Source organism: Anoplopoma fimbria, chromosome 20, assembly GCF_027596085.1.
Source record: "Anoplopoma fimbria isolate UVic2021 breed Golden Eagle Sablefish chromosome 20, Afim_UVic_2022, whole genome shotgun sequence".
NCBI lineage: Eukaryota > Metazoa > Chordata > Actinopteri > Perciformes > Anoplopomatidae > Anoplopoma > Anoplopoma fimbria.
The window spans coordinates 1500192-1525942 of NC_072468.1; the positions used below are offsets into that span (position 1 = coordinate 1500192).

Here is a 25751-nt window from a genome sequence, read left to right on the forward strand (position 1 = left end):
TCACATGTTTTTACAAGATTAGACAGTAAGGACTTGCATTTTACGGGGAAAATCTTCTTTTTTGTCTTGAGCAGGCTGATTATGACTAATACTGGACTGCAATGACAGAGAGGAATTTGTTATTTAGACATTTTGATACAATGTAATTAAATGGGATTATAAAGTAGTAGTTGTGATTTTATAATAGTAACACTACTTACAAGTACACATGTTTTCATCCAGAAAATGTTGGTATAGACAGTTGGCTTGGGCTGTAGGATCTGTGAGATAGAGTTAAAAAGTTATCAGTGAAGTGGTTAACCAAAGGTCACAGTAGCTGGACTAAAGAATATTGTGAAAGAGTAACATGCTTCTCACCATCTAAGGGTGTAAGACTCTCTGTAAAAATCTCATAAGCATCCGTAAGAGTACCTTAACAACAAGAGAACACAAGGTTATGATAATACGCCTCTACACTGCATTGCTCATCAAGATTTATGAAGGTCAAACCTGTTGTGGGCCTCTGAGTTTGCTGGGTTACTCTCTGGGTGTTGCGCCTGCGGTAAATGAACAGTCCTATCAGTGCAGCCAAGACGGCAATCCCAATAATGACTGAAGCCACAAGAACAGCAAGAAATGCTCCACTGCTTCCCTCCATCTTGGTTTCCAAAAGAATCTCACTGGTTGTCAGTCCTGGGCAAGACAGGAAGTAAATTTAAGCAATTACAACATCACATTTAACAGCAGAATACTGATGCAATTGAAATAAGATGTATAATATTATATCTTTTGCCGAAATACCTGGAACTGTTGTGGCCTTTTCCACTTTACAAAGGAAATAGAAAAGGTACATAGGAGTTATTCATATTGTCATTTGTTGACAGTGATGATACCAGATAGTTTAAAATCTTACCTTGGACCTGTAGATTAAATTCTTGGACCTGTAGATTAAATTCAAAGCAGCGCTGAGTTTGTCCAAGCACGTATGTACATCTGTACCAACCACTGTCACTTTTATTCACAGACTGGAAAGCTAATGATGTCTGATTAATATCCACCCTTTCAGAGTTGAAAGGTACAGGGTTGCCTGATGGCAGCATTGCCCAGGAGATATTTTGGGGTCGTTGTTGTCCTGATGTTATGTCCACTGGGCAGTTCAGGTTAAGGGGTGTGCTGGGAGTTACCTTCACTGCTGGAAGGGTTTTGCAGTCTGAAATAGGTGAGATTTGTGTCATACGCGAGCTGTGTTTTTTTGAAAAGGAGTGAAAATTAGGAGAGTATAATGTGCAATCTTACCTTTCACTTTTAAAAAAATGTTTTTGACATGAATACAGTCCCAGCCTTGCCAGATTTCACATCCATACAGTCCCGCATCAGATAGTTGTGTTTTTGTCAGTAAAAGAGACACTTCTTGATTTCCATCAGCATCCCATTTCACACGTTTAGCATCCTGGAATTTAGGTGTTTTAGGCCTGACAAGGATAACCTTCATCTGACTGGAATCTGTGGCATACTTAATCAATTTGAATCTGTAGCAGTCCTTTGGATCCATCGCATATGAATCAAAGCAGGGGAGAAGTATATCTTCTTCTTTAGCAGCAAAGACAGTCTGATTCACTGGTGCGATGACTTTAAAATGACATGAGATAAAGATCATAATCCCTTTATAAATAAGATATGGTTTATAGGGTTTTAGATAGCATACAACTGTGTGGCAGATAATTCAAGTTTTAACAATAAATGGCAAATGATTAAAATATATAATTACATCCGTTATTAAATAAGTATATGTATGCCACCTTTTAAGTTCAATAACAGTCAGTGTTGGTATATACTGAATACTTCTTTGGTATACTGACTATAAAAAAAAATCTAATACATTTTGAATGTGGTAAAGTAATAATTCAGTAACCTACTCACCTTTGCATTCTGATATGATTATTAACAGAACTAATACTACGAGACCTTGTAGATAGAAATGTGCCATTTTCTAGGTAATGTAGCCAAGTGAAGTGACAAAATATTATCCTCATCAAGCCTTTTGGTCTCCACCTATTCTCAGTTCTCTAAGTCAGTGGTTCTCAACCTTTTTTCAGTGATGTTCCCCCTGTGAAATATTTTTTCAGCCAAGTACCCCCTAACCAGCGCAAAGAATTTTTGGTTGAAATAAAGATGTAATACTATGCGCTGTGCCATCAGTGTCTGATTTATTAAACTGTCAACACTGAAGATTGCATTGTTGCATTGAATTCAGTTCATGAACTTACACTTATATTTTATTGAATATTTATTAAGAAACTATTTTGAAAGGATTTTTGAATGGATGCTAATTTTAAATATATTCTTTAAAAATCTCAAGTACCCCCTGGAGTGCCTTCACGTACCCCCAGGGGTACACGTACCCCCATTTGAGAACCACTGCTCTAAGTCACACAGGAGCATCAACATGAAACTACGTGGACACACAAACTTCCCATTTACCTGAATGTGTGGTCAATAGAGCCACCATGTGGCAAGAATAAGACATTACATCAAATTGACAAAAGGTACATAAGAGCAGATGTTGTTGTCAGGTCATATATTGAGGTCATGTTTAAATTTGAGTTGGATTAGTCAAAGAGCAGCTCTTGCTCCTCCCTATTTATAATCACTGAGGTGCCCTTGAGCGAGGCGTTCAACCACAAACCGCTGCGGTGGAAGTGCTCAGTGGTTTGCAGACATGGCTGTGGCTGCACTGGGTAGCCTCCATGCATGAAACTGCATAGATGTGATTAAGCATTTCCTGAAAAAGGGGGCATCACTTTTTTTTTTTAAACGTGCCTCATAAGCAGATCATTTCTGCAGAGGAATGTGCATTGCTCACTGTTTACATTACATTACATTACAGTCATTTAGCAGACGCTTTTATCCGAAGCGACTTACAATAAGTGTATTCAACATAGGTATTCAAGAGAACTACTAGTCACCAGAAGTCATAAGTGCATCTCCTTTCTTAAACAAGCATCTAAGAGCATAAACCAGAGCAAAAGTATAGTGCAGAAACAAACTAATACGAATACAATAAGTGCAACAAACTAATACGGATACAATAAGTTTAAAAGCACAGTTATCCTTGCTGCATCACTCTTCCATCCTTAATTGTAGTGTCAACTTATTTCTTAAAAGGTCGAGATGCACTACTTTTCCACATAGACTGTATTAGAGCTTATAAATTACAAAGCAGGTATCCTGCATGAAAAACTACTCTTTTTGAGCAGTAAAACCGTGTTTTTTTCCTGTCTGGTCAAATTGAGGCTGTGTGTGAGTGTTATATGGTGCATTCTGACCTCTGTTTTGCTGCAACCTTAAATACTACAGAGGAACCTCACTAATGTAAACCGAAACCTTGTAACTTCACTTCCTCTTGTCACTCAATTTTAAGAAACGCCATCATAGCTTTTCACCCTTTGTGTTCACAGGCTCTCAGCACGGTAAACAGAATGGACAACGTGGCTCAAGGTTAGTTTGCCTTTTCTTTCTGCTAACCCTGTTTGTAATTTCACAATCTTTATAGTTTCTTGTATTTCATTTTTGCAGGAGGAAAAGCATACGGTCTTCTCAAGTCTCAACAGGAAGAAAAACTGGACTCTATCAATGAGGTGAGTTGTTATCTTTAGAAAAAGTAATTGAGTTCCATTTAGAGATAATCGGCTTCTGGGATGATTTTACTACACACAGGGGCTGGACACAAAAACATGAGAACTCTGTAATCCCAATAATAATGTCTGATTGATTTGTATTATTTGTTATCAATCCCCTAGGCTTTTCTCTCAGACGCAAAGTATGCAGAAGAGGAAGACCTTGGTTCAAAGCTTGAAATGTTTAAAAGTAAGTATTAAAAGGGCTAACAATCACTCCTCAGTTAATTGTTTTATTTCGTGTCATACATTTTGGCATACAAATGGTATTACATTTGCTTTTATTACAGAGAAATACATGGAGTTTGATCTCAACGACAAAGGAGAAATAGGTATAATTGCAAATCTTCAAAAAAGAAATGCTACTATTTGCAACTGTTGCTTTCAGTAGTGATCCCGAAGCACTTTTCACTTATTTTCTGTCTTTGAACTATCAACTTTATAGATTTAATGGGGTTAAAACAAATGCTGGAAAAACTGGGATTGGCCAAGACTCACTTAGAGCTGAAAAAAATGATGGCAGAGGTTGTTGGAGGGACATCGAAAGAGACAATCAGCTACAATGACTTCCTGAATATGATGTTGGGGAAAAGAAATGCAATTCTAAAACTGTGAGTAAATACATTCAGAGAATGGTTGGAGACACAAAGATGGGTCACATGAGGATTAGGGTTATCGGAGATTAAGTTTCCAAATTATAAAAAAAAAAAAGAATGTATGAAGCCACTATTGAATTACCTAATGAATACAGAAAAATACAACTTATACAGTACCAGTCAAAAGTTTGGACACACCTTCTCATTCAACTACTTTGAAGAATGTAAAATATAAAACATATTCTGGTTTGTTGAGCATTTGTTTGTTTACCACAAAATTCCATATGTGTTCCTTCATAGTTTGGATGTCTTCAATATTAATCTACAATGTAGAAAAAAAAAATTAAGAAAAACCATTGATTGAGAAGGTGTGTCCAAACCTTTGACTGGTACTGTAGATTGGTTACAAAAAAGGTTTTAAAGAATCATCCAGTTTGTTCTCGATCTCAATTAAAACCCTAAAAACAATCATACAGTTAATAATAATATTGGCTCAACTTAAAAAAAGTACCTGAAAGTGGATGTCTAATGATTGTTTAATGCAACAATAGTACTCTCTATACTGTCTGAAGTTTACAAGTTTAATGTCTTGTATAAAAGCTGACATGTACTTTTCTTCATTTAAGGATCTTGATGTTTGAAGGCATGGGAAAGGAGCAGGAGCCCAAAGACGCTGGACCACCTCGTCGCAAAACCTTTTCAGACCTGCCTTGAAAGAGCTCTTCATCCCAGCAGGGAAGACTTTTTTCAGATTTGAATAGAACCTACATTTTTAAAGTTCATGTCAATAGAAAAAAAAAACCATCAAGCATACTGTATTATGTACATTATGTATAAAGTAATCAGATTCTACATGAAATGCTTTGTAAGTATTGAGATACCAAAGCCCACTGAATCCATATGATGTTGCTTTAGCTACTTAATTAAATACAACACAGGGCCTAATACTATTTGGACTCTACATGGTAGTGGCCATTATCATGTCAGACAAAATACCACAATCTTGCTGTAAAACAATAAAGGAATATCACTGTTTTATGAAAGGTGAAGGCCATCATTGAAAGCATATATTCACTGGTACCAAAGTTTTGCTGGACTATAATTAAACAAGTGAATGTGTAGAAAATTGTATTTTGTTCATGTCCCATTTTCATTCTCTCTGCGGTATTTCATGAGAACATGCGGCAGGAAGAACTTTATTTTGAAAACGTCGGCTGACCGGAAGTCCTATTTGTTATCCGGGGAGCTAAGCGAGGATAAACTAGCTAAGCTTGCAAGTTGATGTGTTAACTAATATAGAAAGAAGGGTGAGTAAAAGTGATTCTCTGTAAACAGTTACACGCATGCAGGAGACAGTACCTCTACCATTGAATGCATACTGCGGTTACAATAATACATCCACACTATAGCTAACGAGCGATAGCAAGCTAGCTAACGTTAGCTATAGCAAGCTAGCTAACGTTAGCTATAGCAAGCTAGCTAACGTTAGCAGCAGGTTTGAGACGCAAACTCAAGGTTTGCTTTACGTTATACAATAAAATCAGATGTGTGCTCAATGTCCTCGATGCAGCAGATCTAGTTGTTGCAACCAAGGTGGAAATGATTCAATCCGTGCTTGTAAACACTACATTCTAAGAATATGAAGTGAAGTGTGTTAGCCTTTAGCAGCTCATTGAGGGTGTAACATTCATGTTTGTCAGGAGGATGAGCAGCTCAGAAGAGGTGTCCTGGATCTCCTGGTTTTGTGGACTCAGAGGGAATGAGTTCTTCTGTGAGGTTAGTCCCCGTATTTATTTTTAAAACTGGGATTTTTTTAGATCGGAGCCTCATTTTGAATTTACCACTAATTTTTTGCCTCCCGACAAAATAAAAGTTTTCTAAATGTCACAGATAAACTGAATCAAAACGTTTAAAATGATGCACATTGCATGAGTTTGTAATGTTCAGATTTTTTTATTTAAACCACAAACAGAGAGAATCCCATAGCAGGCGTCAGGAAAGTTGCAGAGCTGAGAACACCGATTCTCTTTACGATAGGTCAGCTGTCGTAAATCGTTTTGTTTTTTACGACATCAATCGAGTCACCCGTTCCGTCCTTAATGCAGTCACGTTGTACCGTTTTGTTTCTCATTCATTTGATTTAATAATGATTTCGCTAGTTTCAAGTTCCAAATACACTCTTTACAAATTACTTTTACAATAATTTACATGTGGATATACTGTACATTTTCTTATTTTTTATTTTATTCTATTTTTATTTTTATTTTATTGTATAATATGTGTATTTATTATCTGTTTCTGTTTAGTTGAGCTGCTGCAACACTTGAATTCCCCCATGGGGATCAATAAAGGAATATAATTAATTAATTAATAGGCTGTATAATGAAGATAAATAGGTTTCATTATTTAAAAAGTATATATAAAGTAAAAGTCGGAAAAGGGGCATTTTTTGTTTAAACAAAACGATTTCGTCGCACTAGTTCTATTTTTTTCAAGGTTCTTAGTCCGGAAAAACAGCTCCTCTGTCACTCAACTAAAATAATATTAATCATAATTGTTTTGCACAATTCTTATACAGTTTTTATGTTCATGATAATATATCCAAAATACTATATTATTTGTGATATTTGGTTTGTGATGAGGGGTTTGACTTAAATTTGTCAAATGCTGCCACAAGGTCAAACTAATTTCAACACTTCCCTATTACAGCCACTTCCCTGTCTGGTACTAATCTGTTCCACTGAATTCACATTTGACCTTCTTCAAAATACACTTAAAATAAAAACCTTAGCTGGTAAATCTAGGCATCAATGCGTAACACACCGGTATGTCTAATTTGGTTAGCACTCACTCAATCCAATTCTAAGTTGAACTCCTCGCTTTCTTCATTGGCAGCATCTAAATAATCCTGTTAAGCTCTTGCATAAGGCTTCCTTACCAATGTGCTGTAGCGATGGGATTTTGCTTGCGTCAGTAAATAATGCCATTAATAGCCATTCATTGTCTCCAATCGTGTGTTCCAGGTTGATGAAGACTACATACAGGACAAGTTTAACCTGACAGGTTTGAATGAGCAGGTGCCTCACTATCGGCAGGCTTTGGACATGATTCTTGACCTGGAGCCAGGTGAGAATATCAAGGATGTAGAGGTTCCCTTGTGATGTTAAATAAAATAGTCAACTATTTAACTCCTTTTAATAACTTTAATTTCACAGATGAGGAACTTGAAGATAACCCCAATCAGAGTGACTTGATAGAGCAGGCAGCAGAGATGCTCTACGGGCTCATTCATGCACGTTACATCCTCACAAACAGAGGCATTGCACAGATGGTAAGCTTCAACGTAATGACTTCAAATTCTTACATGCTTTATGACATGAATCAACAGAGATTTCTACATTTGATTTTCTCCATAGTTGGAAAAGTATCAACAAGGGGATTTTGGCTATTGCCCAAGAGTCTATTGCGAGAATCAACCAATGCTTCCTATTGGTAAGTTCTTTTTTTATTTTTTTTTTATTCTTCACATTAAACAAATTCTCCTGTGCACAAAACCTATGCTGTAACTTCGACCTTTGACAGTGGCTATGAAGACATACTCAACTATCCCTTGTCCTGATGTAGGTTTGTCAGACATCCCTGGAGAAGCAATGGTGAAGCTTTATTGCCCAAAGTGCATGGATGTTTACACCCCCAAATCCTCCAGACACCACCACACAGATGGAGCCTATTTTGGGACAGGGTTCCCCCACATGCTGTTCATGGTGCACCCAGAGTATCGTCCAAAGCGGCCAGCCAACCAGTTTGTGCCAAGGTGTGTTCAACAAAAATATTATTTTTATTGTTTGCATTGCTACACTTTTCTTAATGTTTTAAATGAGCAATCTGTAGGATTTCGGTGCTTTTTTGGCAAAAATTTGAATATAATTCTCATAACTATGTTTTCATTCATGTATAAATCACCTGAAACAAAAAATCGTTGTCTTTTTTAGTTTAGAATTAGCTCTTCATATCTTAAGGCCACTCTCGTTTTCCAACACGCTTAGAAAGAGCGGCGCAAGTAGAGGTTTTCAGGTGGTTTCAGTCTGCAACCTCACTGCTAGATGCCACTAAATCCTACACACTGCTCCTTTTAATTGGTTGGCAGACAGAAGACACATTTCCCCGTGGACCTCAGTAGGGCTCCATATTGAACATTTCCTAAAGTTTACATTGATTACCTGGTCAGATTTGTCCTGTTTATGTCTCGTGTATCAGTTCTCACTGGTATCAAAATATTTCCTACAATACTCAGCCTTTGAGCTCAGAGGAGTAAGTAGAAATTTCCGTTTGTCCAGGAGTTGATTGTGTTTCTTTTTTTTTTTTTTTTTTTTTTTCAGGCTATACGGTTTCAAAATTCACCCAATGGCTTATCAACTCCAACTTCAGGCTGCGTCAAGTTTCAAGAGCCCAGTCAAGACAATTCGCTAGAACGCCACTTTGACCAACACAATGGACTTTGCTGTCTACTACTTGTTTAAAGGAATGGATTATATATTCCCAATAAATGCCTGTACAGTTTCCCAAACTCAGCTAGACACTTTCATATTCAGACATTCCCTCTCATTTATTGAAACATGTAACTAATTCCAAAGGGTCAATCTCCTGATAGTGTTTTACTTTAATTGATGTCAATCCATCTTTGCACATCTTTGCTCTTTTAGGGTTGTTTCCTCTGAAACAAAAAAGGGGGCTTAAATTCCGTCATAATGAAGGCTACAGTGAGCTTTGTTGCTTAATTACAGGTAATGGAATGTAACAGAAAGCCTTGTTACCAGCCCGACAGGTTTGCCTTATCAGTGATATGGTCAGTCCATACTTTGGAAAGTTAACATTAAATCACATCAAATCATGTATCAACGTATGATTTTATGCTGTTAAGATGAAGGGTTTTATTTGAAAACAGCACTGGGTGTAAATGTGATCAGGTGCTATTTCCAAGAAACAATGAATACCAAATTAGAGGAAGAAAGTAAGAAAATGGACCTATGCTTGATTACATTTTTATTATTAAACTGTTAAGTTTCCTTAACATTAGGGACTGTTTGTACTTGATTGTTTAGGCAAATGTAACATGATTATAGTATATTACAATCTTGAAAGATGTGACATCTTTTCCTCTAAACAGTTTGGTGTTGATTGATCGTGCAGCAACATAAACTGGAGCAAGTGAATGGCATTAAATATTTATTTCTTACCAAGATCTCTTTCATACGTTCAAGATTGTATGCTTCACACATAGACTGCCAACTTAAATGCCAAGTAATGCATATTTTATTTTTTCATAAAAAGTCAGGGAAAAGTCACAAAGCAACAATATTTTCCATTGTCTAAAAACTATTTCCTTTTCGTGTAATTCTACATTTTCTTCCAGGTGAGGTTTCTGTTGTCCATGTAGCTACAATACCAATGGCTTCTTTTTGGGTAAAAAAAAAAAAAAAGGTTGCTAACAAACATGCTATCTAAAGGGAATTAATATATTTAAGCATTTTGTCTTCTATGGAAAAGCACAAGAAACAGCAAGTGAGAGCAATCTACTATGACTGTGGTAAAAAGGCTTTACAAACTTGGTTGATAATTAATGCAATTGAACCTTGTGACATCTCTCTAGTGGAAGCCTGGAAACCAGCGTGTGTTGTAACATCACAGTACATCAAATCACACAAGACATTTCCTACTTTACAAATAAATTACTGTATAGTAGAACATGTAAAAAAAAAAAGACAACTTGTGCTCCTATGAGAGAAAAGCCACATATACTGGGACAGCTGCCTTCACCCCTTACACGTGTGGTTACTGGGTCAGACAAGCGTTGTATTTATTGACCTCACTTTGCTGAACATTTAAAGTAGGGATGGATATACATATATGGACATTCCTCGTACAATCATACGGAGGTCTGTAGTCTTACAAAGAATATCAAAACCTGAGTTAAACAGACCAAAGCTTGCAAAACTTTTCTTATCAACCAAATATATTCAAAGCAATAATGAGTTCTATGCTACTGAACTAAACATAGGACTGAGGGAAGCACTCCATTGTCACGTCAAAACTGTGAAAAGGTTTGATAAACTTGGTGGACTACAAGAGGAAACGAATAAGAATGATTCAGAGTCTCAGGCCTTAAGTAGAGACCTTACAAATTCAGTAAACAGCACAGTGGCAACCTACAATTTAATGAGCAGATGGGTGAATAACTTAAAAACCTCAAATTTGTACAAATACTATAAAAGCATTAATTCTATAAAATAGAGAAATATTTCAAAATAGATGCATTTTTAATTCAAACTTTACAATAATGTGTAAGCTGCTGGTTCTTGGCTGGTTAGGGAAGAAAAAATGTTAAGGTTTTTCTTTTTGTACCTGAGCAGTGAACTAAGCAAAATAACTGTCCAAATTATAGCACAGAATATCTTTGTCCACTTATTTGATGCAAGGTATGTCATGTGATTAAAAAATAGTCTCCTGAATTAAATAGACAAGTAAACAACAACAAAAAAGGATTCCCTTGAATGTAGTCTTAACGTTCCCCTAGCAGCACCAAGGGAATAAATGCTGATGATGGTGTCTAAACTAGAATGGAAACAGTGCATTTGTATAAAATTAACAATGTAAAAACCACTAGGGAAATAAAAGCATTTAAAAGTAAACATAACTGAAATAACTTTTTTCAACCAATAAAAGTGTGTTGACTAAGCTTTTTTTTTTTAACACCTGGATGAGATAGGACTTTGAACAAACTCGAGCACTGTGAAGCCCTCCTCTACTTACAACTGAAAAAAACAACAAAGAGGATCTACTGAGATTTATCTGCTGAATCATCCATATTATTAGGTGCAGATTAAGGGGATATTTATTATTGGGATATGTGTGCGTAGACAGAGCTGGTCAGTGTGTGTCGGAGGTGGAGTCAAAGGAATAAATGCAGGTGGTGATTCAGTTACAATGCTGATGCTCCTCCTCCTTTCCCCTGCAAGACAGACATTATGTGCACTTGTATTAGTCTTAATATGAATTAGTAAAGTCAGTCCTAATCTTTATTAGATGATACCTAACGGCAACATCAGACACAACCAGGCAATCCATTTCTCACAGTTTCCAGTCTTCATGCTAAGCTAACCGTCTCCGTATAGCTTTGTGTGGGCTGGACAGATATGAGAGTATCAAATTTGTCATCTAACTCTCAGCAAGAAAGCAAATAAGGGTATTTCCTCAAATGTCAAACTAGTTTGGTACTGTTTTGTGTCATTTTGGTACCTTATCTTGGACGACGTCAGATTCGGCAGTTATGACAATTCTCTTCTCCACGCGGGTCTCCGAAGATCCGCTTTTCACTACCTGGTAGTGGGAAGAAAAAATATATTTAGAAGGCAAATAAAAAAATAAATAAATACAATCACCGCAAAGCATGATTCTACTGCTGACCTTTGAGATGTGAGTGGTAGTGGTGGTGACTGTGGTGCCACTGGTGGTCTCTGAGGTAACACTCTTTGAGCTGGACACAGTTGTGTCATCTTTGTCCTCATCTGTCCCATCAACTGCATCCTGAGAAAAAAAAAAAAAACAGGTAGACTGAGTAATCATTTTTAGATAATTGGACCTTGAGCTTCAGCCAGGGAGGGTGCAGTGCTGCCTCATGCTCATTCTGGAGGTGCTGGCATTGTCCTCCCAGACTAAAGTGCTGAAATCTCCTCCATGCAAACAGACTGTCTATAGCTGAGACAGATCTGGGCTGAGCAGGTGCTGGAGCCCCTACCTTTGAAGACTCATAGATGAAGGTCTTGGTCGGGACGATAGGGACCTCTGTGGTGGAGACGCCACTGGGTAAGGAGGTGGAGACAGCTGTGATGGTGACAGTCTGGGTCTGCACCAGAGGGGGCTGTGGACGGGAGCATAGCCCCATGAGTGGCTGTTTAACCAGACACTTCACACCTCACAGCAACCAATTTGTTTCACACCATGCATTCTGTTCTAAGGTGAAGGAATTCCTTCACCAAAAACAGCCATTTTCCTCTCACCAAATTTGCTTTTTGGAAACAACAGAATCACCATGTTATTTCCCTTCCCACCACCAACAATTTGAAAAGAAACAAGGAGACGGAAAGCCAGGAGTGGGTTGGATAGATGGTGAAAGTAGAGTCAACGTGTATAACAACATTTTGTGGCGGAGAAGAATGTGCTAGTGTTACAGATACCCATCACCATAGCTGAGAAGACACCTCTGCAGCAACCAAGGTTGCATTTGAATGATGAGCACAATTCACACGGTAGTTAACCGTTAGAGTCACACGTTTTGATTTGTTATGGTGCTGCGAAGGAGTGATTAATTAGTGTGCAAGCCTTGAAATCATTCAGAGGCCAAGCAGAGAGTGAATCAGCGTCACCCTGAGGGGCTACCTGGAAGCAGCGTACAACCTGGGGACCATCACTCCTGAAATAGGAAGCTGGGGAAGATCCAACTATCTTTCCAGAGCACGCAGACACTTCCAGACATGATCCTTCTTCCTCCTGGATCCCATCTAAAGCCTCACAGCAGGGGTCGAGGGAGGCAGGCAGCTGCGCCATCTCCACCTCTAGGATGGGCACCAAGGAGGTCTCAAAAACTACAAGCTCTTCCTGATCACATGACTCTTCCCCAACTTGAGCATCCTGGGCTTGGACACTACCAGGCTCACTCTTGTGGCGCACATCGGGACTTGGTATGCGTGAAAAGCCCAAACTGCAGCTGGTTTCCTCATGAGCGTTCTTTGTCTCTGAACCATTGCAAGGGAGACTAATGCACAGAATCTACAAAAGACACAACACAGCCACTATGTGATCATGGGAAGGTAAAGAATGTTCTACTGACACGGTATGTACAGTCATTTTTTACATATAATGAATGTTACAAATATTTAACTATGCATTAATTTGTACAGTATAGTATCCATTTTATGAGGTACTACAGATCTGTAGGAAGATAATCATTTGGGGATTTTTGGGTGCTCACATAATAAATTAAATGACAAAATCAACAGTGTTTTAATTCAACAGCTTAACAAAACTATTGAAGACCATGTAAAGCCCTTTATGGCCACAATGTACCTTTTTCCTAACTGATTTCCTAATGACTCTTGCTACAGAAGGTCACCAGATAAGATGGATACTGAATACAGTTTTTTTTTCATAAAATGAATGTAATCGAATATGAGTCAGAATGAAGAGTATTCATTTTGCTTGAATAATATTTCAGTGGGGATTGCAAAAAAAAATGACATGCCACTCACACTAAATTTGATAGACAGTCATCAGTTACAAAATAGTATTTTTTTAACAAAGAAAACCACAAACTTGAGAAACAAATTCAAGGAACCGTATATGGAATGCCTTTTATTCTTTGGTCAAAGTTGATTGTCAAAAACTCATGCAACGGGGAGTCTCTGGCAGTTGCTACACATTGCCCCGTCAAATTCTGGTAAAGGACAAAGACGTTTATATTTATAACAATTAAGCTGCCTCAAGGTCTCCCATCACAGGAAGTACTATACTGTGACAAAGAATGTTGATAAATCTCTCAGTAAAAGGACTGCCGTTTTCTAGTATTTACTCTATGTGGGTTCAGAAAAAACGTCCAAAAATCACATCACAGTGATCGGATTAGACAATATCCTTAGACAACTGACAATATAAATGTACCTCAAAACGTGTATAAAAGCAGGCTCAAAGTGATACGGTCAGACATTATTAGCCTCCCGATAAAATCTGTTTTTATGTAATATTGGTTGACTTAAGAGTCCAAAAAACAACAAAAAATGTAAAAGAGTAGTGGCTTGATTGTCATTTCCAGTCCTAATCAACCAGTCTTTGGAGAAGAGGTCTGTTTTTGGTTTGGAGAAACCAGGTCAATTGTGCTGCAGAGTGAAACAGAAGGAATGAAAGTCTTGTCCCACAGAGGCCAGAAAAAAAAAAAAAAAAAAAAAAGTGCAGCTTCTCAAGTGGAGCAGAGGATGAGAGATGAAGAATGCTACGGTGATGTCGAAGAGGAGGCGAAGGAAGGAGAGGAGAAGAGAAAGCTAGAGGTTTGATGGGTGGATGGACTAGGTGCAGTCTCCTCAGGTCACACTCACACCTGTGTGGGGGTTCCGCAGGGTCGAGACGGCCCCTCAGCTGCGTTTGGAGTAGAAGTCAAGCAGGGGGCCGCGTGGGAGGCGGATGACAAACTGAGAGGGAGGAGGAGGGGGAGGAGGAGGGGGAGGGGGGAAGAGAGATGAGAGGAGGAAGGAATTTTGGAATGACAGAAAATGAACTGAAACTTTTAAAAGCCAGGGTTGCTGAATAACTGATTATTGAAAATATTAAATCTGATTTTCATGGTACGTTTGTTTGTTGTTTGTTTGGAAACGTTAGCGGCACATGCATTGTAACGTGCAAGTATTTTTCCATGTCCAACAAATATTTTTTGGGTCAACAAAGGACACTGGTGGTATCTTATTTTAAAAAGGGATGCGTGTTATACATTATTTAGATGGAACTATCTCATTAAGCTCAGGTCAATTTAGTCAGTACAGCCAGAATGATCTTTGGCCTCTTTGATCTGTCCGGAGGCTGCTGCATAGCAACAAAGCCGAAAGCTTCACTAATCTGAAATAACATTTTTATCAATGTTTACTATTTTCAAAGTCGGGCTAGTGTTCGTCCACTCCAGTAGGCAGACAACATTTGACCAGTGTCATATTGTTGTTCTGATGCATCTCCTCACTACTCACACTAAGCTGTCAGTTTTGCTTTGCTTCGATTTTATTACAACTCAAATGCATCCTGACGACATGATGCGCTCGGAGCCATTTATCTCCAAGTGGAAAGAAGGCTTTTGTGTCAAAACGGTTTTGCTGCAGTTGAGTTAATGTCTTGCCAAAAGGCATGCCAAATGGAGATTACACCTGTTTATTCATGTGACATCAGAGGTCGTGTTGCTAGTCTGCTGAATAGCTGTCATGTAATCTTTTTTTAACTGTAACATGACTATTAATACCAGTAATGACTCAATTAAATGAGTTGTATAATGGAGTCCTGTGATAGCTTCATTATTATTATTATTTACAATAGGGACAATTGGGTAACTGTAAATACTACTTGTCTCTTCATGGAAAAACAACCATAGCTATGGAGAAAAAAAGGTGAAATCAGTGTGAAAAGAAAGAGTGCAAGGCAAAAAGTATTAAAAAAGGAAAAGAAAGCTCGTCAATAAAGAGAGGAGAGAAAAGGGGGGGGAAAGGTAAACACTGCTCAGTGTCAGAACGTGCAAAAATTAATCTCCGAGCCATGCGGTAAATCTTCAACGTCAGGTCTGTCAGTCATGCAATACAAACATGTCAGAGGCATCCAATGCTGTTAAGAGGAACCAAAGTTAGTTCTCAGAGAGCGGACAACCTGTCCCACAGATGCCTCGCACAGACCCTATTCAACAAGTCACACCGCATTCTTCATACACATGCATGTGCTGCATACCACATGCTATCTCCTTGAATAGGTCCGTACATGCACACAAAACCCATTTCACTCAGACAGAAAGAGAACCAGGAATGACAACTGGAAGAGCCTGACCCCTTCTTTTATCATTCTCTTTTGTTTGAATATATTCATCATCATGTCAGAAGAGAAGCCAATGGAGTGCAACAATGAATTACTCAAACACAAGGCGTCAGCAAGAATTTCAGGTTCTTCTGTTCCGTTGCAAATCCATGCGCACCGCTCACACTAGTTCAGCCATGTTTTCCAATAAGGTACAATCATCTCCAAAAATGCAGAGCCATGGAAAACAAATGTGATGATGCATGTATAGAAACCGCTTTAACCAAGTCAATCCAGGAACTGTTAGTCTTTGTGATGATTTATAATTCAATATAAATTTAACTTTTTGCTTCGTTTGCTCCAATTCCTGAACTGCCAGACTTAGGTTAAAAAAAGGATTTGGAGGCGAGTGGTTTCTGTGGGAGACTTACCCCATCTGCACTGGGCAGAGGCTGACCATTGATACCCAGGGTGCGGAACGGAGAGTGCGTGGACAGGCGTTTGTCCCACTCACTGGGCCTGGACTGCGGGCCGGACTCCATGAAGTTCCTCTTCAGCTCACTGATGCTGGCATGATGCTTGAGCAGGTCCTCCTGAGGCTTATCAAACTCCTAATGGTAGCAAAGTCCAGAGGGGGAAAAAAGGGGGAAGGTGCCGGGAAGAGGGCACAAGGAAAACAATAAAAGGAGATACAAAAGAAGGGAGGATAGAAAGTAGAATGGGAAGGGAAAGGGAGGATGAAGGAAATGTTCGAGGTTGGGAGAGATTAACAAACGGGAGAGAATAAAGAAAAGTGACAGTCAGTTTATGTTACGTTCTGTAGTTTCTGTTCAATTTGTGCTGACTTATTGATGATCAAATAAACAAGCAGAAGCTGGGTTAATTGCTGAATCTAAAGGAACGTAAATTAAAAGGGGGGATTAATCTAAATGATCAATTTGTGGATTCTTGACTGATTACCAGCGACTCCTTGTGAAAATAAGAATCAACTGTGGCAGCTGATTCATGAGACCAGACTAGTTTATAAAGGAAAGATTTAAAGAAGTCATTGTCGTGATTTATCAAAGTGGATTCTTTTTTGGGAGTGTTTGATGGGCAGGAGCTACAATTACACAACACAGCATAAGGGGTCTTTTCGTAGCATTAGGTTTGCAAATCAAAGAGCAGGAGAGGCGATAATGGAAGACATGGAACAAATAATCAAAGATGAAGCCTTAGTATGAATGGAAACCTGTTCATTTAACACAAATGAACAAAAGCAGTAGCAGCACTCATTTGGAGACATTTAGCACCAAGTTGATCTTAACTTAGATCTGAAAATATTGACTCCCATTTTACCAAACATACAATGATCTAGCCAATGAAAAGAGGTGTCTGTTAACTGTTAATCATGACTTATTGTGGTGCTAAAGAGCAACTTAATGATAAGTGTTTCTCCAAATGTCATTCTTTTGGCAGAGATGTAGAATTACTTTAATTTCTATGGTCAAAGATAACATTTGCATAACTGCTGAGAAATTGCAATGCTTTTCTGGCAAGTTGGAAACTGACACGGAGGTAAAAGAGCAAAAGCAGGAACAGGAGAATACTGATGATCTGGAAAAATATATACATCAGATAAAAATGGAGCTGCTTATGACCAGTCACAGATTAAAAATATTTTATGGAGTAAAGCTTCCTTAACGAGTCTGTGTGCCAATGCAAGTGTAAGACCAAACTAATTATTTGTTGTAAATTCAACAGCACTCTCCTGAAACAATTGGATTAGAGTCATGTTGCAACACACACACACACAAACATTTATCATGTAATCTACAGCCAACCATTTACGCTGATGCAAAAGAGTGTGAATCATGCCACATGCAAGCGTGATATTAAACAGCAGCCGTTGCGCCAAAGAGCAAGAAAATACAGATGGAGACCAAGATCTCCAGAAGGGATACAAACCTCCAACATTAAAAGGCTATGTCTGATATAAATTGAGTCACCCTCAATTGTCTTAGCTCTTCTCTGTGAAAAATAAAAAGAACAAAAAGAGTGTAGGTTTGTTTCAGTTCCGCTGTGTGCTGCCACACGTTGGACATGCATACTACAAAATTCACTACAGTGTTAATACAAAAGACAGACAGAGGTGTGAGGAGTCTGCATGCAAAAATAGTTTGAGGCTAAATGACCGTAAGAGACGAACTGCAATGCACTAATAAAATAAACAACCTAAGGCTGTCGAGGATTGACTTAAGATTCTCCATTTTCATAATAAGAAAAAAATAAAGAACAGTAGTGACTGAAATTTAACAGAACGTTATCATGCCTCTTTTTAGTAATGTGCACAAATCTATAATCATGCATGTGTGCATTCCAGGGTTTACAACAATAGCAAGCAATGAGAGGAAATGAGAGCCTTGTAAACTTTTAAACAGCTGTAAAAACATATATTCACATTGGCGTTACATTATTATTTCATTACCAATTAATCTTTGTTTACATATTCCATCTATTCTTACATTTTCTTTCTACCTCTTAAAATATACTACATGTGCATCAAACCTGATGAGGATTTCATTAAAGACCTAGCTGAATGGAAGCACAACATGAGAAGAGGGTGAGATTAGTCTTTTGGATGAGCAGATCGATATTGTCAGAATGGAGGTGGAGGGATGGCAAAGGAAACGGATACCAGGCTAAGAATCTGACCTTTCGCATTCGCACCACCTCCTTGCTCGTCACCTCAGACTCGTGCTACCCGGGGGAGGAGAGGGGCACATGTTAGCATCCTCTGCCTGATGGCTTTAACACTCACATCTCAGCCATAGTGGAAACAAGCGGTCTGAGGGCTGATGTACAAGAGCCCAGCGTCTGACACTAACCTGAATGTCCCCATTGATGGTGGATATCAGTGAAGAGTCTACTTCTCTCTGCTCCCTCCACACTGCTGGCTACAGCAGCAAGAGAGACACAGTTCACACTCACACACAGAGAACAAGCTCTGCTTGCTACTTTAGCATCTTTTATTATTTAAGACTTCGAGGCAATTACATATTTTATCATCACCTACAATCACAATTCCCAGGCAATAGCTATGAGGACAAATCATAAATAATTAATGATCTTTTAAAAAGGCACCAGCTATTCTGTAAGGCCTATATGGTTAACACACACATATATGATGCTTCATTTTTCCTGCACATAAACATTTAGATTGAATTACATCACAAACATTTAAAACAGTGATAAGGGTGAAATTCAATACCTTGACCTCAGCCACAGTCTCCATTTTTGAGGGCTCCACAGTTTCCACAGTGACCTCCAGCTTTCTTTCCTCTTGGCGGCTGGTCTTGAGTGGAGTGGAGGTCTGGGGCTGATCGAAAGGGGCCATAGGGATCCCTGCCTCGGCCAGAGCAGCCTGGGAGAAGACCGGAGCACTGACAGGACGGGTGACCCTCTGTGTGCTCACCACTAGACCAAATACAGACAAAATGGAGACGTGAATAAAAGGAAATATGTTTTTGCACAACGTGTTATGGAGGGATAAGATCGCATCCACATCTGACATGATCAAATCCCTTAAGTGAGTAAAACACACAGTGCAACAGCTATAAGCATATAAATACAGGAACACACAATAGCTGATCTATGCAAGCGGCCACATCATACTTACGTCTCAAGCTTCGATGTGATCAGTTAAGTGCACACACTGCAGGGGTATACTGTACCTCATATGCTTCGTTAAGTCTCTTTTAAAAGGACAAGCACTTGTCAAAACCGGAGGTGGGCCAGAAGCGATATCCACAAAGTGGGATGAGGGCAAACGCATGGATTAGTTCTTGTTGCGATCCGACGATCGATGCAAAAGCAGATGACGTTAGGCTGTAAAGAGCTGCAAAGCTCAATGTGGTTGAACTGGTGAAATGCTGAGGTTAAGAAAGCGTTATTTCTTCAATCTGCCAAACACAGCAACAGATCAGAGGTCCTTGAATGATGGTGAATGTGCGTTGCCATGTGTGGACATTTTCTCTTGTAACGAAAAGTCAGTGTATCCTGTAAACAGGCGGCAAATGTTGCGAAGCGTTTCATAAAGTCAAGAAAGCGTGACGACGTGTGAGCTGTTCATCTGCAAATCAACAAACCCAAAACAGGTAAGAAATACCTGACTCTTTGAGGCCAACATCTAGTAGAACAAACCAATCATCATTGACATGCGTTTGTGTGAGCTGATGTCTTTCCTCCAGGATCCGTTTCTCAAACTGTGGTCTCCTCTCAGAAATAGCAATCCTTGTTTCGGCCACAGCAGTTGGAACTCTCACCTCCGCTGGGAACTGGATACGCTCAGGTACAACTACTAGCACAAATACACAACGGGGTGTTATTATGGAAATAAAAGTACAAAATAGAAGGACATTTGCATTTATCGTGAAATAGACTGTCCAGCTAAATCTATGTAAAAATATTGAAATAACAAATTAGATGCCTGCTTAGTTTTGACACACAGTGGGTTCACATATTAGAACAATTATGCACTTCAAAACAAACTCAAATAGAAATGTTTGTGTGTATAGCTGGGCTAAATCATTTTTATTATACCTGATTTCTTAGTGGCCACATCCCAGAGAATAAACCAATCATCTTCCACCTCTCTTAATGCTGGACGCGGTTTCTGCTGTGCCTTCTCCTGCTGTGACATCTCCTGCTGTGACTTCTCCTGCTGTGACATCTCCTGCTGCGACTTCTCCTCCACTTCTCCTCCACTAGAGTGATTCTCTGCTGTGATCTCTGCTCTATGGCTGCAAACTCTTTGGCTGTTCTTACTTCAGGATGTGTACGGATACGCTCGTCCACAGCAGCTAACGTAGAATACACAGACAGCCTTATCAGTCAGAACACAATTCCACTTTAAGATATACGGAACAGGCGAAGATATGTAATAAAACTGTAACGCACACACAGACACAATGTTATTCTGTCTGATTCCATTCACACATAAACAGCAGAATACCTGGTACTTTTGCTGCAACATCTAGCAGCACAAACCAGTCGTCATCCACCTGTCTCGGATGTGACGGATTAATATCCAACAACTTCACAGGGGGCCACACTTCTTCCATGATGAATGTTGGTTTTGGTTCAGTGGCTGCCACCACATCCACAACACGTTCAACCACAGCAACTAACACAGAGAAATAAGGGTGAATACATCTGATGCTAATTTATTTAATATCTCATTTTTGTGCAAGCTATTTAAGGTTGAAAGCAACAGGTGTGTGTGTGCAGTCCAGCTTATGAGTCACCACTCAACTGAGCTTTAAGCAAAGTGTATGTAGATGCTTTGTAAATGAAAGGTACCTGGCGGTATGACAACAGGCTTTTTGCGGATGATGTCGAACAGGGAAAACCAATCATCTCCTCCTTCTCTCTCTGACGGTGATGCAATTTGGCTAGTTCTAATTTCAGACAGACGTGTCTCATCTAGCCTGCTGTCCACACCAATTATCATCTTCTCCCATGTTCTAGTCTCTGCGGTGGTCACCTCAACCTCAAGGGTCTTCCTCATATCCGGAATAATCTCAACTGGAGTAACTGGCACAAAATCAGACAGAGTCAAAGAAGCTGAGCGGCAATAGTGTATCCATCAAGTTAAAAGCTGCAGACATTGGCAAAGAGTAAATGTCTTGAAATATAATATTTCAGAGAAAATTCTGGTGAAACATATTATATTACATGTACCTGATGGTAGAACAACTGTCTTTTCACAAATGGCTTCAAACAGCACAAACCAGTCATCATCTCGCTCTGGCCGAGAAGGCTGCAGCCTAATCTGTTCAAGATCAACCGGCTGCACCTCCCGCTCTAGGCTTATCACTTCCATTTGCTGAAGTTGAACACTTGGATAAATTTGGCTCGGTTCCTCCAGAGATACTGAAGGCAAACAGAATTTATACACAAACTTCAGCCAAAGTGAAGAATCTGACAGAGACATCATATTAGATACAGTTTATCAACGTAAATCTTTTCTTAAAATAGTTTGCGTAACGCCCAGTTAATTTGTAAGATAGTCTTCTTTGGCGTAATAATATGTTTGCCAATTTTTTTAAGAAACTTGAAGGCTGTTGGTACCTGGAGGCACATAGGCAGTTTCTCTCGGAACAACATCCAGTAGAAGAAACCAGTCATCATCTCTTTTTCTGACTGGCTGGGATATTGTCTGCTGTCCTCTGTCGTCTTTCTGCACCACAATCTCTTCAACTATGACCTCCTCCCTGGACTCTACGGTTACTGTTTCAGCCACAGTAGATATGCTTTCTTCAGGATAAACTTGAACATACTCTGCCATGGTTACTAATGACAAACAGAATGAATGAGTATTAAGACACTTATAATACACTTGTAAGTCATAATGATGGGCCTGAAGGGAAATGCGACAATACCTGGTGGCACATATGATGGTTCTCTAGTGGGAACATCCAGCAGCACAAACCAGTCATCTTCTATCTCTCGCACAGCCTGTGGCAGTGTTACAACTTGCTTTTCACTAAGCACTTGTTTTATTTCTGTGTCTGCTGCCATAATCTCAACTCTTTGTTCTCCCTCCTCATCGGCTGTTATTCCAGCTAGAGAGATAAATTCTTCTGGGGACACTTCAACACGCTCTTCAACAGCAACTGAGACAAAAGAGATACAAATCCTCAAACACTTTTGACAGTACAGGGGATTTCAGAATAATAGCGGCCACAACACTCAGGATAATTGCTTGGATAAAAGTTGTGAAGCAGTACTGGGGATTTAAGCAGTACCTGGTTGTACATATGATGTTTCTCTGGGAACAACATCCAGCAACAAAAACCAGTCATCATCCCTTTCAGGCTCTGGCTGTTGTGGCATTTCTTGTGGACGTCTTGGCTCTTCTTCTATTATCTTTGTCTCCTCAGTCACTACTTCTCTAATGTCCTCCTCGGTTTCAGTTGCAGCCACAGCGACAAAACTTTCTGCACCCATCGGGTCTCTTTCCTTCAAGGTAACTGATGTGAGTGGAGTCGAGAGAACATCTTTTAACACAAGTAGCAATACGCACGTCCTGCATATTAGCAAGCAAGCACAAAATAAAGCACAAGGGAGCCAACGTTTTGAAAAAGAGCACAGGGGATTTTAGCAGTACCTGGAGGTACATATGATGTTTCTCTGGGAACAACATCCAGCAACACAAACCAGTCATCATCCCTGTCAGGCAGTGGCTGTTGTGGCAGCTCTCGTAGATGTCTTGGTGCCTCTTCTATTATCTTTCTCTCTTCCACTTCTACTTCTCTAATATCCTCCTCTGTTGCAGTTGCAGCCACAGCGACAAAACTTTCTGCACCCATCTGGTCTCTTCCCGTCAAGGTAACTGATATGTCAGGAGTAAAGTCAGGAGAAAATCTTTACACTAACAGTAATACACACTTCCTGTATATTAGCGAGCAAGAGAACCAAAGTTTGAGCAGTACCTGGTGGTACATAAGGCGTTTCTCTGGGAACAACATCCAGCAACACAAACCAGTCATCATCTCTTTCCATGATGGTCTGTGGTGGTGGGATCTCTGGTATACGCCACACTTCTTCTCTCATTGTTGTCTCTTCTACTACAATCTCTGTTTTCTCCTCAAATGTTGTAACCTCAGTCTTGGAGATGAGATACTCGCTTTCATCCACCTGAGCACGTTCCAAAGTAGTAACTAATGGTGACAGTGAAGACACAGTGTCATTGAACATGGGAGCAAACATGCAGCTCCAAACAGCGAACAGTAAAAGAAGCAGGACAGGGTTATGGTGGGGTTATTCTCACTTGCAAGAACTATTTTCAAAGCAAAGATATTATATTTGTACAATTTCAGGAACACCTGTTGGTTAATAAGTTAATGTTGAACTCATTGGCTGTGAGGGAGGCCTAAGAGGAATGGTCTGTGTGGGTCAGTCTGTTTATGCTAATTCAACTCTATGGATGATAATTATATGTACATGCTAATACATTTTTTTCTTCTGAGGATTTTAAACAACAGGAAACTAAGGCTGCCTGTTTGCCTGTGATATCTATATTTTTACTAAATTAGGACATCTACATTGGCCAACGCTGTACTGTCCGCTTTACTGTCATTACTTTTAATTCCGTCCACCTGAATAAAACCCAGAACTATACCCAGCACGGCCAGACCTTTTTATAAATGTCAAAAGACATTTATAAGAGAACAAGTCTGTTAACTTCCCCTTTCTATTGAATCTAAATAGGGTTTTGTATGTAAACGGTACTCACTAAATGTATTAGTGAAGTAAAGTCTTAGAGAGATTAGTAGAGGTCTAAAGCTGTTAGCATTTTCACATACTGTACCTGGTGGTTTGAGAACAGCTTTGTATGGAGGGCTGTCAAAAAGTATGTACCAGATATCCTTATCTGCCACCTGAGATTGATCCTCAGCCTGAAGCCTCTCTGTAACTTCTCCCTCAGTTATCACCTCCAGTATTTCCGTCTGAAGCCATGTCCCCTCTTTTTCTAGCCTCTCCTCTAAAGTTACACCACCCTGTACCTGCACATCTTCCAGTTCTTCCTGCGTCCACTCTCTCTCATCTAGAATAGTAACTCTCTTCTTAGTGCTGTGCGCCACCTTCCGGTATGCTACTACAGAAGTGGTACTGGTGACATCTGAAGATCCAGACTTCAACTTCTCCTCCGTCTCGTCTTGCCATTCCTTTTCTATCTGGCCTAGCTTCACTCTCAAGCTGTCATCAGACAGACTCTCCTCTTTCGCTACTTTTTCACTCTCCTGCTTCATCTCGGCCCCTTCTTCTACAGGTAACAAGCCTTTTAAAAACACCTCTTTTATCTGCTCTTCTAATTCATCCTCCTTTGTCTCTGTTATCCTAACAGATTTCCTCAAGACTTTTTCTGTTATACCTTCAACTTGTATTTGTTTGTCCTCCTCAAAATCGTCCTCTTCCTCTCTTAACTTATCTAGCTCTCCCTTACCTAATTCCTCTTCTATTACTCCCTGAAGTCGCTCTGCCATTTCATCCATTTCCAGGAGTCTATCCTCTAAATCCCTAACTTCTCTAAGCCTCCTTTCCAAAACATCAATATCTTTCAGCTTGTCTACCAAGATCAGAGATTCCTGCAGCCTCCCCATGGCCTCCTCGCTGGTCAGTTTCTGCTCTGCTGCCCAAATGCCCAGCTCATCCTCTTGATGGAGCTGAGCTAGGGGGGACACTGGGAAGAGTAAAAGGGAAAGCGAAACAATGACCATGAAAGGAACTAAAATGGTATTTATAATGCAGACCGTTAAAGGGTTTGTTCCATCACTTTTCAAATTCCAAAAGTCATATTTCCACACCAAGAAACTCACATGGTTTGTCATCACGCTCAAGTGAGGATAGGCTGAAGATTCGGTCAAAGTAAAGGAACCAATCATCTTGCTGTCTCAGAGCTGGTTGCAACAGCCGGTCCATAGCTCTAATTTCCGCCAAGCTGAGCTTAGCTGACGACATCAGAGAAACAATGCTGAACAATTTTATACCAGATGGGCAAACACACAAATTTTAAAATGCTGGAAAACGGGACAGAATAGCACCACATGATAAGAGGTCACGAAATGTTGATGCGTGTGAAAATCCAAGCTATAGTGAAAGTTTAAGAGGTTCTGATTTCCTTATAGCAAACTGCCAAATAACCAATATCCGGCATTGGAAAGTGCAAATACCTGGCTGTTTCACATAATCAAAAGGTGGGACAAAGGGAAAAGGTGGATGACGATGGAGCAAGGCAGACCACTCGTCCTCCTTTCTCCTCTGCTGTTGCTCATCAGATGCCAGCTCCTGCCACGGCTGACCGACAGTCTGCTCAGACTCCCCTCTGGCTGTGAAAGAGATGACGAGGTGATGGCAATTATGTAAT

General features: G+C 39.6%; 4 protein-coding genes across 5 annotated transcripts in view; 2 read left to right on the top strand and 2 right to left on the bottom strand.

Moving 5' to 3' along the window:
• Positions 1–8: 8 nt before the first annotated feature.
• LOC129109846 (uncharacterized) lies at positions 9–1967 on the bottom strand. Its single transcript, XM_054621987.1, has 8 exons — positions 1900–1967; positions 1276–1608; positions 893–1189; positions 781–804; positions 490–672; positions 358–411; positions 201–260; positions 9–96 (listed from the first exon to the last, which is right to left on the bottom strand). Exons 1-8 carry the CDS (start codon positions 1964–1966, stop codon positions 86–88), a joined length of 1029 nt encoding a protein of 342 aa, XP_054477962.1. The 5' UTR covers position 1967; the 3' UTR covers positions 9–85.
• A 1427-nt stretch (positions 1968–3394) lies between these two features.
• LOC129109709 (allograft inflammatory factor 1-like) lies at positions 3395–5368 on the top strand. Its single transcript, XM_054621829.1, has 6 exons — positions 3395–3477; positions 3556–3617; positions 3780–3846; positions 3947–3988; positions 4102–4267; positions 4879–5368. Exons 1-6 carry the CDS (start codon positions 3459–3461, stop codon positions 4964–4966), a joined length of 444 nt encoding a protein of 147 aa, XP_054477804.1. The 5' UTR covers positions 3395–3458; the 3' UTR covers positions 4967–5368.
• A 98-nt stretch (positions 5369–5466) lies between these two features.
• LOC129110162 (casein kinase II subunit beta) lies at positions 5467–10018 on the top strand. 2 transcript variants are annotated; one of them, XM_054622344.1, is made up of 7 exons: positions 5467–5559; positions 5953–6028; positions 7276–7378; positions 7468–7583; positions 7669–7744; positions 7877–8066; positions 8632–10018. In XM_054622344.1, exons 2-7 carry the CDS (start codon positions 5957–5959, stop codon positions 8720–8722), a joined length of 648 nt encoding a protein of 215 aa, XP_054478319.1. In that variant the 5' UTR covers positions 5467–5559; positions 5953–5956; the 3' UTR covers positions 8723–10018. The 2 variants fall into 2 exon arrangements, with proteins under 2 accessions (XP_054478319.1, XP_054478320.1); XM_054622345.1 differs by having other exon boundaries at positions 5956–6028.
• Positions 10019–10433: 415 nt separating this feature from the next.
• LOC129110178 (uncharacterized) overlaps positions 10434–25751 on the bottom strand; it is a 28092-nt gene continuing 12774 nt past the window's right edge. Inside the window, 24 exon segments of the mRNA XM_054622367.1 lie at positions 10434–11261; positions 11549–11629; positions 11717–11836; positions 12048–12170; positions 12689–13078; positions 16273–16452; positions 17789–17851; positions 18536–18580; positions 18709–18777; positions 19092–19297; positions 19989–20180; positions 20423–20539; positions 20542–20682; positions 20835–21005; positions 21182–21415; positions 21563–21754; positions 21953–22174; positions 22264–22497; positions 22630–22854; positions 22992–23216; positions 23317–23544; positions 24195–25067; positions 25204–25335; positions 25558–25713. Coding sequence (XP_054478342.1) covers positions 11232–11261; positions 11549–11629; positions 11717–11836; positions 12048–12170; positions 12689–13078; positions 16273–16452; positions 17789–17851; positions 18536–18580; positions 18709–18777; positions 19092–19297; positions 19989–20180; positions 20423–20539; positions 20542–20682; positions 20835–21005; positions 21182–21415; positions 21563–21754; positions 21953–22174; positions 22264–22497; positions 22630–22854; positions 22992–23216; positions 23317–23544; positions 24195–25067; positions 25204–25335; positions 25558–25713 — 4649 coding nt within the window. The 3' untranslated portion in view covers positions 10434–11231.

Excerpts from the sequence above, each read along its gene's own strand:
- LOC129109846 (XM_054621987.1), bottom strand. The coding sequence starts at position 1,966 with ATGGCACATTTCTATCTACAAGGTCTCGTAGTATTAGTTCTGTTAATA. Across the intron at positions 1,190-1,275 it reads CATTTTTTTAAAAGTGAAAG|ACTGCAAAACCCTTCCAGCA; the intron begins GTAAGATTGCAC and ends CACCTATTTCAG. Across the intron at positions 261-357 it reads GAGTCTTACACCCTTAGATG|ATCCTACAGCCCAAGCCAAC; the intron begins GTGAGAAGCATG and ends TCTATCTCACAG.
- LOC129109709 (XM_054621829.1), top strand. Across the intron at positions 3,618-3,779 it reads AACTGGACTCTATCAATGAG|GCTTTTCTCTCAGACGCAAA; the intron begins GTGAGTTGTTAT and ends TCAATCCCCTAG. Across the intron at positions 3,989-4,101 it reads CAACGACAAAGGAGAAATAG|ATTTAATGGGGTTAAAACAA; the intron begins GTATAATTGCAA and ends TCAACTTTATAG.
- LOC129110162 (XM_054622344.1), top strand. The coding sequence starts at position 5,957 with ATGAGCAGCTCAGAAGAGGTGTCCTGGATCTCCTGGTTTTGTGGACTC. Across the intron at positions 6,029-7,275 it reads GGAATGAGTTCTTCTGTGAG|GTTGATGAAGACTACATACA; the intron begins GTTAGTCCCCGT and ends CGTGTGTTCCAG. Across the intron at positions 7,379-7,467 it reads GATTCTTGACCTGGAGCCAG|ATGAGGAACTTGAAGATAAC; the intron begins GTGAGAATATCA and ends TTAATTTCACAG.